The sequence below is a fragment of the Sorex araneus genome, chromosome 1 (assembly GCF_027595985.1).
Source record: "Sorex araneus isolate mSorAra2 chromosome 1, mSorAra2.pri, whole genome shotgun sequence".
Taxonomy (NCBI): domain Eukaryota; kingdom Metazoa; phylum Chordata; class Mammalia; order Eulipotyphla; family Soricidae; genus Sorex; species Sorex araneus.
In genome coordinates, this window is record NC_073302.1 from 245,509,637 (window position 1) to 245,523,177 (window position 13,541).

At 38.8% G+C, this 13,541-nt stretch overlaps 2 protein-coding genes across 4 annotated transcripts in view; one reads left to right on the plus strand and one right to left on the minus strand.

Annotated features, from left to right (window-relative positions):
* The window catches only part of LRRC63 (leucine rich repeat containing 63), a 58,946-nt gene that overhangs the window by 40,208 nt on the left and 5,197 nt on the right, over positions 1–13,541 (minus strand). Inside the window, exon 3 of the mRNA XM_004604661.3 lies at positions 3,724–3,820. Coding sequence (XP_004604718.3) covers positions 3,724–3,820 — 97 coding nt within the window. The remainder of the gene's footprint in view (positions 1–3,723; positions 3,821–13,541) is intronic.
* The window catches only part of LCP1 (lymphocyte cytosolic protein 1), a 102,455-nt gene continuing 93,948 nt past the window's right edge, over positions 5,035–13,541 (plus strand). Inside the window, exon 1 of one of the 3 annotated variants that reach the window (XM_055138312.1) lies at positions 5,035–5,160. The gene's annotated coding sequence lies outside the window, so the exon portion shown is untranslated. Of the gene's footprint in view, positions 5,204–13,541 lie in introns of all 3 variants that reach the window. The other 2 variants (XM_004604575.2, XM_055138306.1) reach the window with 2 other exon arrangements.

The window sequence follows — 13,541 nt, forward strand, 5'->3', positions numbered from 1 at the left end:
CTGGTACCTAAATGGAGGAAATTAGACCTACACCTGCCTGTCCCACTGAAATACCCTCACAGGGTAGTGAATATAAAATAACAGATCGTAAACAATAGCTCCTCAGTATTAAATAACAAATCAGATCAGTGCTTATATAACCAGGAATCTAAATCTCCCATCAGTGCCCACAAAACTCTAATAACAATAGGAAAATGACAGACAGGAACAGAAGTCCAGGCAAGTTTTCAGATTCATCAAAATTTCCATGCCTGTTCAAGGGGGACCTCAAATCAGCACCCCATGTAATGACAATGGAAATTAAGAAATCACTGGAAAAGAAATTCAATTAAACCAAAGAATAATTGATGCAGAGTATGAAAGAATTCATACAAATGGAATTGAAGGAGCTAAAGGATGTAATAGAAAGCCACAGGAAAGGAATTTTGCATGAAAAGAACCATATCAGCAAACTTAGGATAAAATACAGGTCAGAACCATAATAAAGTGGCAAAGAAAAGAGGAAATAAAAGCAAGTAAGATACTGGATAACAGCAAAAGGAGTTATCTCTGAATTTTAGAAGTATCAGAAGTAAAGGAGAAAGAGAAAGAGGATGAAGAACGGGTGAAAGAAAGAACTCAGAATTTCTCTAGCCTATGAAGGGGGGCTTCTGTAAAGATTCAAGAATTCCAAAGAGAACCAAATAAAATACACTAAAAAAGAAAAATACCAGGACACATGGTAATCAAAATGGTAAAAATGAGAGAGAGAGAGAGAGAGAGAGAGAGAGAGATACTACTTAAAGCAGAAAAAGAGAAGAGAAAGCTCAAGGACGAGGGAAGTAAGAATCACAAAAGTTCTCTCATATAAAACTACATGACCATACAATCAATAAAAGAGTGGGATGACAATTTAGAAGTACTGAATAAAAAGGAAAAAACCTTTCAGCCTACAGTCCACTGTCTTCACTATCCTGCGAAGCTATCATTTAAATTTGAGAGAAGATACAGACATTTTCAGACAATCATGGGCTGCTATAACTAAACCCTGCAAGAATTACTGAAACACTGCCTATTAAAAGCAAGTGGCCAATTGTAAAAATAACAAAACCCTACACAGAAAAGTGGCACCACAGCCCTTGACATCAATAATCTCTCTTGATGTCAGTGAACCAAATTCCCCCATCAAAAGGTATGGGAGAGACTAAATGGATCAGGACACAAAGTACATCTATCTACCTGCTGCTTATAGGAAACAACTAAATTAATAGGAAAAATACAGGCTCAGAGTGAAAGAATGTAAAACAAACCTACAAGCCGATTATTTACAAAAAGCTAGGAAAGCCATATTTATAATTGGCCAAATAGCATTCAGCCTTAAAGAAAAGTTTAGAGACAGAAATGAACAATATTGGTTAAGGGAACAATAGACCAAGAACTACTGTTTTTAACAGATATGCAACCAACAAATATGCACCAAAGGTGCATAAAGCTTCTTCTCACAGACAACACATCTTCTCACAGACAATACAATACACACTGAGAGAAATACAATAGTAGTGGGAGACTTTAACACTCCACTTTCACCACTAGTCAGATTAACCAGACAGAATATCAGTAAAGAGACAAAAGCTTTAAATAAGGAGTTAGAAGAATTTGGATTAGTGAACATATACAGGGCTCTCCACCTCAAAAAGCCAAATACAAATCCTTCTCTAATACTTATGAACCATTCTCTAGGATAGATCATATACTAGGGGATAATTCAAATATACATAAATCTACAAATATAGAAATAATTCCAAGCTCCCTCTCAGGTCAATGAAAGCAGAACTAGAGATAAAAATAATATGAGGAAAAACCTCTTATACTTGGAAGCTATACTGCTAAATAACAACTATATCAAAAGAGGAAATCAAGGAAGAAATAAAATATTGCTTAAGACTACTGAGAATGAAAAAACAAATTATCAGAATCTAAGGGATACAGCAAAAGTTGTAATAAAGGGGGAATTCATAGCAATACTGGCCTGAATTACAACATAAATGTATATTTAAACAACTGGAGAAGGAACAACAAATGAATCAAAAAAGTAGTAGAAAGAAGGAAATTATAAAAGCTAGAGTGGAAATCAATAACATAGAAATCAAGGAAGCAATACAAAGAGTCAATGGAGGAACTGGTTCCTTGAAAGAACAAACAAAATAAACTGTTAGCTAAACTTATAAGGAAAAAAACCCAAAATACCCAAATAAATCAGATCAGAGATAAAAGGGAGAAACTACCAACAGGCCCCTCAATAATTCAAAATATTATGAGAAATTACTATGATCAAAGTTATACTGTTAAGCTGGAGAACCTAGAAGAAATGGACAGATTCTTTTAATTATGTGCTCTCCAAAAACTGAGTGAGGAGGAAGTAGAAAACCTGTACAGAGAAACTTACAAACATCAGTGTATCAAGACAGTAGCCTGGAAAGGGTTACTAATACAACAGAGACATGCAAGCTAACTGAAGACTTCAAAACAATGGTCCTATGATGTTCACTAAAACAATGGTGTTAACGCAAGAGAACTTCAACAAAGACAGGGGAAGTACAAAACAAAGATTGGGAGATTGGGAAAAGTCTAGACAGAAATTATAAAACACAGTAGCTGAACTAAAAAAAATACAAATGAGGAACTCAAGCATAGAACGGATAAAACTGAACATGAATCAGTGAGCACAAAGAAAAAGTATTGGAAACTACAAGAGCCAGTGAAAAACATAAAGTATTGACAAAATATTACATCAACATAAAGCCTATATGGAAAACATTAAGAGGAATAAGATTTATATCATAAAAGTTGCAGAAAATAAAAGAAGAGAGAAAGAGGAAGAATTTTTATTCAAAAACTTCTCCAAGCTCAAGGAGTTAGTTACCCAGATTCAGGAGGTGTAAAGTTCCAAACAAATTACATACAAACACATGCACAACAACACACATTACTGTTTCTAGGAGAATAATAGGGTTACGTTCCTGAAAGCCTCGGGGCTCAACATTGCCACCAATCAGTATGAAATTAAAATATATCATCTGTCTTTGTACTTCAGGACACCTATTGGAGGTGTAACATTAATGAATTAATGTAACTCATGCCCAAGATAAACTGATCCAAATTAAGTCTTTTTCGCCATGAGACACATCAGTTTGTGCCTTGCAACACTTGACAGCACTTCAGCACGACTATGGGGGTCATTTTAGGCACCAATATAATATCACCAAATGAAATAACCACAGAAATTAAAAAACCACGGCATTGACTAGACCAGCAAAAGTGCAGTTTATAGTGTGAGAGCTGAACCCAGGCAGCAGGAACCTTAACTTGGAGAAGAACAGTTTTCAATGCTCAAGGCAGCCAAGTTACTTCAGCTGCACACACCTTACAAAAGGAGTGGGGAATAGCGCAATGCACTGCTCCTCCGTGTTCTTTATGATGTGCTGTTGCACCAGTGGGTCAATGTACAGTATAATGCACTGGTTTGTGGATAACAAGGGAATCTTAATGGCTAAGTAAATTCCCACATACAGAAACCACAAATAATGAGAATTAGCTGTATTTGTAAAATTGACTTGGATGTAACTATCTTACACAAACCACTTCTAGGTTACTGGTTCTTGTATATTATTGTGATTCTACACTGTGCAGTTGAGAAATTTCTATGAAAAATAATTTTAACACAAACTTAATTCACATACATACCTTCAGGTGTCTTAGACCAAGGCCGCTTAGGGGATTTTGGAGGTAGAGGTCTTCGAAGAAGTCGTACTTTGCATTCCATTTTAATTAACACTAAGTACTGTTTTCACAACTATTGGTTAAGTGAGAATTAAAAGTTTTTTGAATGCTTGATTTGTTGCTGAAACATTGTTCGTTAGAATTTTTGTTACATGTTAATGAAAATCATTCTATGTTACTACTGTACTGAAGCCAAGCAGAATTCCTATAATAACAATAAAGGGGGTAAGTAAATAATTCTCTAAAACTTCTAGAATCAAGATAAAATTTAGGTCCTTAATACAGAATTTAAAAAATATGGCTATTATCAATCAGTACCGTTCTAAAGAAGTTCACTCCGCTGGTACAATCTTACCCAAGAAATACTCATTTTTCTAAAAAAGAAAAAGCACCTTTCTCTAAAACGTTAATATTATAAATTTTGAAAGAACTGAATTTGAAAAAAAGATTTGGAGATTCACTTTATCTAAGGGCTCCAAAGTAATTTTTCTTCCTGTGATGCCTTTCCATCACTATACTTGACCCATTAACTGTCTAAACCCCAAATAAGATCATCTTTGATACAATGATATTCTGAGCTCGCCGTCCCAATCAATACTATTAAGAAATGATGTCAGAAGATAGAACCCAAAACTGCGCTCAGAGCACAAGGCGGCATCAGCGTGCCTGGCAGCGTCCTATTCAGTTGACAGCCCAAGAAGGAAACGCCCCGAAGTTACATAAATCGACCGTCTCATCCCCAGCAGACAAGCTTGCACAGAAGCGCTCCACGTATGCTCCCGGGCAGTGTGTACCACCCACCGGACACCAGTAACTTTCCTTCCGTGCGGTGGGAAGATATGCCCGGGAACGTTCCACACGCTCCTAATAAATTCAGCAGCTTTCTTTAGGGCAATCGTGCTGCTTCTCAAAACAATCAGATTTTTCGCCTTCCATCTCCTTTCCTCGGAAGTTAGGCAGCGAAGTAACGGTCAAGCGAAAGCGTCTACTTAGGGCCCCTCAGGAAGCCTCACTGGAATTAAGCAGCAGGTCAATCTCACCCCCCAACGTGTGTCCAAGAACCTGTCTCCCGCCCTGCCCGCCAATCCTCAGATGCTGGAGGGCAGGTGGGTTAGCGCCGGTGAAGGGGCGGGGGCCCGCGCGGAGCGCGAGGAAGGCGGAGCGCGGGGTGGGCGGGGCGAGAGGAGGGCGTGGCTTCGGTGGGCGGGTATTAGGGGGCCGTGGTCGCTGGGGCGGGGCCTAGCGAGACGCAGGGGGCGGGGCTAGGCGTGTGTCCGCCTACCTGCATGGAACCGCCCCGCCCCATCCCACTTGGCTTGTCTCAGACGTGGTGTGGGGCTGGCTGCAAGGGAGGCTGCAACAGTGAGCGTTGGAGGAGAAGCCGCTCCACGTGCAGCTGCTGTATGGAACCCCGTGGTGACAATCATTATTACTACTTCTATTTGTAATGCTAATAGCCACATTAATTAGTTTCTTTTATGGGTTGTATGATGCTTGACTCCTATATCTAGGGCCTGGGTTGGTATTCTTTAATGATGCCCTCTGTGCCGCCCGGGCCCCGTTGCTCATTTTGCTCTATGTCCGAAATGCAAACATTGTGTTTTCTTTTCGCTTCCTTGAATGCTACCTGTTTTGTCTTTCTGATCTTTAAAAGTTTCTGGTGAAGATGAGCTGTGTAGGAGTAGAGGCATTAAGGACCCAGACTGGCTTTAAAGGACACCTGTATTTCATTGTCATAGTAGTTCGTTCTGATTTATGTTGTGACTCTTACGGTGCTGATGAACCTATTCTACAGTGGTGACACGTGGTGTGTGCTTACATATGTGTATGTTTCTTTATAAATTGGAGGGAGAAGAAAACAGTACAAGACCGTGTAAGAGAACTTAGGTAAAATGTGTAAAGCTCAATTCAGAAAAAGTAGATGGAGCTTTTTTTCCCAGTCTTGTATTTTGTTTTTGTGGTTTTGTTTGTTTTAAGAGTTATGGATGTAGGAACTATGGTAACAGGTGCTGTAAGATGAAAGGCATCTAACATTGGGGATTTTAAAAGATGTTCCGTCTAATGAACATATTTTTTTAATACTCCCATTAAAGTCAGAGAAAAGAAATTTCCGTTGCACTCTAGGAAATAGTATACGAGCACGTTTTATTTTTTGTGTATGACTTACTGGTCCCAGTTATACTGCCTCCTCAGACCTGAATTTATTACACTATAGTTTGTCTACTTCCTATAGTAATCAGCAGCTCAGAAACATGAGAAAGTTGACAGTGGGCGACACATATGATGGCTAAGTTTTGTCTCAAGAAATATTTGTTGTGCACATTTGTAAATGTGAAAAATGCTTTATTTTCAACACAAGGCATTTGTTTCAACATATAAGCTGAATCAGTTTCCTTAGCTCTTAAAAATCCTTTGAACTGTGAAAACTACTTAGATTCATTTTACTGACCAACATTTGACCTTTCAAATTTATGCTTAGTATCTCATAATCAAAATCAAGACAATGCACTTTTCAATGTTCTTAAAAATGCTTTATCGTGAAAAGAATTAGACAGCAGACTTAATTATCAGTAGATTTCATCTAGCATCTATCAGGTAGAACCTAGGACTGTTTAATATGCAACTTACTAAAGTGTGTATTGTATTATGTCCTCTACTATTTACTTTTTCTATATTTAGGACCAAGCATTTAGGCAAAGGAGATAGTCATGAAAATTAAAACTGTAAGTTGATGTTTTTATACATCTATAGCAATTATTCCTCCACATCTTCACTGCTTCATTTATGGAAATAATGTACAAGTGTAGACTGGCTACAAACCACATTTGCTCTGGATCTTTTTTAGTTATTCAAAGCATTTTTTAAAATGTTACTGTTTAAATTCTTTTCTCAATTAAAAAAATAGTGTTGTCTCTTTAGGTAAGGAATCTCCCTCTTTGGTTTTCAGAGTCTGTGTGTCACCTAACTCTGCTGTCATCAAATACTTTTGCTCCCTCCACTGTGCAATTGGCAGAAGCTTATGAAGAAACTGGTCAAAGAGAACCACAAAGTGTCTGTTCTGTTGGCTGTTTGTATTAAGAAAGCCAGGGGTTAGGTGAACTCCAAGATTACATGCATGGTGTGTGTTTCTGTGTGTATGTTTAAAGTTGCTAAAATGACAAAAAGCCTTATAAGAAAGCAACCTTAGGCATGTTGCAGGCACTATTACTTTGCCTAATGAATGGGGAATACTTAGAATCTTAGATTCACTAAGATTGGTGAGAAAACGGACTTGTTGGGATGGTCTAGAAATTTTTGCCACAAATCTCTACTCTTTTGTATATTTCCTTCTCTCGTTTATTCACTTTGAAACCACACTTTTACTGAATAACCGGGTTAGTATAAGTTTAACTTAATGGTTTCCCTTATGCGAATAACAAGTAGCATGTGTTTTATGCTCATATTAATTTATAGAAATTCTTATAAACGAAGAATAACTGTGAATCCTGCTTAGGAGAACCCCCTTCACTCCCACAACTTCCTTCCCTTTCCCCTTTCTTTACCCTTCTCTAAAAAAAAATCTGCCTCTGAATCTGGCCAAAAAGAAATAAACAAGGTTGGAGAGATAGTGTAGGGTTTAAGGTGCGTGCCCTGCACCTGATCCAACTTTTGTCTGATCCCTGGTACCATACGTAGTCCCTTGAGCACCATAAGCTATGATTTCTTTGCACAGCTAGGAGTAACCTCTAAGCACTGACAGGAGTGGTGGCCTTAAAAAAATAATAAAATAATATTGGAATACCTGGAAATAGGGAGAAAGACAAAAGAGAGGGAATATGCCATACTTGCACAAGGTCCTGAGTTCTATTCCTGTCACCATATGGCTCCTCGAGCACCACCAGATATAGCCCTGGTGAACAACTGTCTGACTCCCAGCCAGCACCACTGGGTGTGACCCCAGTGGTCTCACAGTCCAGTAGGGTGGGATGTCAGATACAACCTATGTGACTCCTAATCCTGCAGGTCCTCATTGCTGGACTTTGCAGGGAGGGACCACTATTTTGAAAAAAAAAAAAAAGTTCCTTTTTAGCACATGTTGGGTAAACTCTTGAGTCCCTAGAGTAACCCAGGACACTAAAATGCTTTTGAAAAAAGAGATATTTTTTAGGTATGAATTTACCTGACCATTTTAGCATGTACTTGAGAAGACAGTGGGTCTATGCTCAGAGTAGAGTGCTTTCTTCAAGAGGCTTTGATCCTCAGCACCACACACAAAAAATACTACTACTAAATATATAATAAGATGCATACTTGGAATTATTTGCTCTTCATCATAGTATATGTTTATATATGCTTTTCATTAGTAAAGACAGTAATTTTAGGTTTTTTTTTTATTTTGGAGGGCACCTCAAATAGTTCTCAAGAGACCCAAGTATCCTTCCCAGTAATTCTTGGCCAACTGGTCCTGGAGTGAAATGCAAGGGTCAGAGCTGTGAAGATCAGGGCCTGCTATGTAAGGGAACCATGTGGTTAGGGTTTTGAACCAGAGGGAATGCAATGCTGTGCCTTAAACCCTAGACTAACTCTCTGGGCCCTGTTTTATGCTACTATGTAGAAAATATTTTCTTAAATGTTAATAAAAAATAAGATATAACACAAGAAAATGTTCTTGCCTTGCACACAGCCAACCAGAGTTCGATCACTGGCACTGCATATTGCCCGCAGAGCATTGCCAGAGTGATCCCTGATCATATAGCCAGGAATAAGCCCTGAGCACTGTTGAATGTGACCCCCAAACAACACCAAAAAGTCTAAGAAGTTGCTCTTCTTCTTTCTTCTCTTATCTAATTGCAAAGACAAAATCTTCATTTCTAGGTTTATTATCATTTTTTGGTCAATTATTTTGTAATTTCCTTTTGTCCTTCAGGTTGCTGGTTATTTAGTTCTTTTTCTTGAGCTAGATATTGAGCCTCACCCTTTCTAAAAATATCATTACCAATGAGAAAATATGACACAATCTACATCATAAAAATTTTTTACAAGAGAGGATCCCTTGAGCACCACTGAATATGTCCCTCAAATAATTTTTTTTTTTGCTTTTTGGATCACACCTTGAGATGCACAGGGGTTACTCCCGGCTCTGTGCTCAGGAATTACTCCTGGCAGTGCTCAGGGGACCATGTGGGATGCTGGGAATTGAACTCGGGTTGGCTGTGCGCAAGGCAAATGCCCTACCCGCTCCAGCCCCTCAAATAAAAATTTTTTAAAAAAATAAGAGAATTCCCAAACATAATAAAAAGATAATACCTATTTTAAGTGTGTTTGTGAATTCATTAATTCATTCCAGAGCTATTTGCTGAAAACCTAATATGCCCAAGGCATTTGCTAGGTGCTAAAGTTAAGCTTTATTAAAATAACTTAGGACTTAGGACTTGTAACTTTAGACTGTCACTGTCACTGTGATCCCATTGCTCATCGATTTGCTCTAGTGGGCACCAGTAATGTCTCCATTTTGAAACTTGTTGTCACTGGTTTTGGGCATATACATTAAAATAAAATTTTACTCTACAATTTATACGTTTTTATAATCATAATTACTAGATTTAAAAAATTTAAGTTACTTTGAAAGTATTTATCCTTACCTGAATATTCAGAACCAATTTTTCATTTCTTTAGCTCCAGCTTCTTTTTAGTTTGGGGGCCATACCCACCAATTCTGGGTGTTATTCCAAGTTCTCTGCTTGGATGTCACTCCTGGCACAACTCCAGGGACCTTTCGGTGCTGAGGATCAAAACTAAGGCCTCCCACATGCAAAGCAAGTGCTCCAGTCCATTAAGCAATCTCTCCAGCGGTTCAGTCATCATTTTGAACTGTTCTTCTATACACAGTTGATATTAGATATCTTGATATCTTGCATGAGTGTGCGCTCCCAGCATCATACAACTTTCTCAGCTGGGTTCAAGTCTTTAACTTTCACTTATTAGTTCTGTGACATTGGACCAGCTGCCTGACCTTCCCAAACCCTGGTGGTTTTCATATCTGTGAATCAGAGACAAAAATGTTCCCTACTTAGCATATTGTAAGGTATTGAACAAGTGACCTGTGTCAAGGACTTAGTTCCCTATAGGCTGCAGAATGAGTTCCACTTAGATGACAGTTGTTAGAAAACAAATGGCTTATGTTACCTATTTGTAATTGTCTCTGTTTCTGTTCACTAAAATATTTGAAGGTTTAGAGGGTGAACCCTGGGCTTTTATTCATAAGATGCCATGCTGAGTTTGTTAATGTCTCCAGAATGTTGGAGAACCTGGTCCACAGTTCTCAGATGGTCCAATACTGAGATTTAGATGGAATCCTATGATCTGTCTCCTTTGCTACAGCCCCCCCACCAGCTTCTGAGAGACTGTGGGGCAGATTGCCTTGTACCTGAGAAGTCAAGTACAATGATAAATAAAGAAACTGACTTTTTCTTCAAGACTTGAGACCTTGAGCTGCTGTCAACATTGGCTGAGCTGGACTGATTCCACAATTTCTTTCAACCTTTCCCAAGGGATAAAAGCCACCTTGATCTCTTGTCCTCCAGACCAGTTGGCAAAGCTAACAAACGTGGTGAAGGCAAGCAACAGAGCTGCCAGATGAACACCTTTAAATACCCAGAGGAAAAAATATTCCAAAAGCATCAAGTCTTTCTCATATTTTACCTAATGTGACCAGACTTTGGGAAATTAACTAATTGAATCTTTAACATCTGTTGGGATTTGTTCCTAAACAAAGACTGTGCCATCCCCATAGATCTATGAGCATTATTCTCTCTTGTCAAAATGGATCTATCTAATGTTGCTAAAATGAGATAATGCGAAAGGAACAATCAGCATTCTGCATGGAATGCTATTGAGTTTTTTAATGAGTGGGGAATACTTGAAGATCTCTGATTTGTGTATTTGCTGGTTCAGACACAGCCTATTGGAATGGTATAGGAAGCGTATAGAATTCCATGAGATCAAAAGTGCTTTCAAATGACTTCTTATTCATATTAAGGCAAATAGCAATTTATAACCTAAGACAATAAATGTAATGGGTTTTCTCTTACCATTTATTTTTATGGTTTTTTTTTTGCTTTTTGGGTCACACCCAGTGATGCTCAGGGGTTACTCCTGGCTCTGCACTCAAGAATTACCCCTGGCGGTGCTCAGGGGACTATATGGGATGCTGGGAATCGAACCCGGGTCGGCAGGGTGCAAGGCAAACTCCCTACCCGCCATGCTATCACTCCAGCCTCTATTTTTATGTTTTATTTTTATGTTCACAGTTTTAAGTAAATGTTTTATTTTTAAGTACTGAATAAAGGGGAACTTAGGGAAAAGCACAAATAACAGATGTCTATCATCTAATAGTGTGTTTTATTTTTTGTATTGATGAAGAACTTGTATTTCTTAGACCACGACTGGAGATAAATGGACCTTATATTTTAGTATCAGGTGGTTAGTTTAGAACAGTTTGAGAGTCTTGCAAGATTAACAGCAATTCTACATTCTTTTTTTTTTTTTTGGTGGGGGAGAAGGTGTTGAGTCTTACCCGGCTATGCTTAGGAGCTACTCCTGGTTCTGTGTCAGGGGTGAGTCCTGGCAATATTCAGGGGTATATGCAGTGCTGGGGATCTAACTGAATTGTCTCTTCAGCCTCCACCTTTATGTTTTGGTGTCACAAATTTTATCAGGGTGTATATTAATAAGCACTGGAAATTGTTTATTTCCTGGTCCAAGTAAAGACCTACCTTGGAGATATGGAGAAAGTGCCTTCATTTCTTCTGCCCATTCTATTCTGTCTCATTCAATGGAAGAGATTATTAGTATCCTGCTCTATTCAGGAGTCATGGGGAAGACAGATTTTTTTAGTCTTTACTTCTCTCTTGCATGGAAATTCCAAACAGACCCACTATACTTTTCCTATATTAATATAATAAAACTCTGTTAAGACTTGTGTTTAAGAAAAGGTTTTCTGATTAGAAGAGATTTATATGAAAACTACCAATATAGATGTTTGAGGGGTATTTTCAACCTTATAACTTAGTCAGTGATAATTTAGGGGCACAGTTTGAGTTTAGCACAGTTTGACATCTGATAGCCTAGTTCTCCCTCTTGGAGAAACTGGCAAGCTATGAGAGTTTATTGACCACACGGGAGAGTCTGGCAAGCTCCCCATGGCGTATTCATATCCCAAATATAGTAACAGATATATACATATATATAGATATATACCTCTCGGAGAGCCCGGCAAGCTACCAAGAGTATCCCACCCACACGGCAGAGCCTGGCAAGCTACCCATGGCGTATTCGATATGCCCAAAACAGTAAGGATAGGTCTCATTCCCCTGACCCTCCAATTGAAAGAGCCTCCAATCATTGGGAAAGATGAGTAAGGAGAGACTGCTAAAATCTTTGGGCTAAGTGTAATAGAGATGTTACTGGTGATCGCTCAAAAAAAATCCACGAACAACGAGATGACAGTCATACAGTGATAACTTAGTCTGTGCCCCTTCCTCTCATTGAGTGGTACTTTGTCTTGAGTAACAGAAACCTTGTTTGTCACTACTGGTGAGTTACCTGCCTTGCATCCAGGAGCTCTATACACCTCATGGCTTCCCAACTCACCCAGCTATACTTGGGAAGAACTTGTACTCACCACTGATTTCATCAAGAACTGAGGAAACCAAAATCATTCCCTTTCCTTCCCCCCACTTCTCACACCTAGACTCATGCCATTAAAAATTAATTGTTTCTCTTTAATTGGTATACAGTTTTATTGAGTGACCCAACTTGGCAAAATTAAGAGTATCTTGACACACACAGAAATCTTGGACATGAGCAACTTGCGGCAGAGATGTCCTGGGACTTTGCAATAGGCCTTCTCTGCTGGGCTGCTCCATACGAGGGCAGGTGCCGTCCCACCACCTGCCCTCTAAGATCTCCCTCAGTCACCATTTTCTAGAAGCCAGCATGAAGCACCAGCTCCCATGTGGCCACGATCCAGAGACACACACAGGAATCTCGGACACGAGCAACCTGTGGCAGCAATTTCTTCAGACCCTAATTATTGAAATCTTAGAATTCCTAAAACACGTGGCTGCTTTTGCGGCCATGCAATATTATATTATATTCATAACAAGCAATAAAAACATATTGTCTAGCAATTTTATTTTTGGCAGATAGATATAAGGGGAGGTAGGACTAGTCTCGAAATATAGAAGGTAACTAAAGTAGAGAAAAACTATCTTGCAAACTGTCTGCCACACAAGCAGGAGGAGGTATGGAAAGTGGGCGCGGGGGGAATACTGGGGATTTTGGTGGTGGAAAATGTGCACTGGTGAAGGATGCATGTTGGATGACCGTATGATCGAAGTTCAAATATGAAATTTTTGTTACTATATCTCATGGTGAATTAATAAAAAATAAAAATTAAAAAAATTAAGAGCATATTATCCTATATATTAAGTCTGTGATTATGCATGCTATATCCTTGTGTGATGATGTCTCCAGAGATGGCACCAATGAGGTCAGTGAGGAGATAAAGCTCACTGAAAGTGGGAGCAATATCTCATTCTTATTTTGGCTGGCATTTTCATAATAACCATGGATAATGACCACTTTTGTGTGTCTAGTGACCATCTTTATGTCTTTTTTGAGATAATGTCTGTTCAATTGCTCTCCCCATTTTTTGATGGGTTGCTATCGCCTTGTTTAGTTTTGCTGTTGGACTTTATTGATTCTCTGTATCTTGGCTATTAGCCTGTCTGATTTATGAT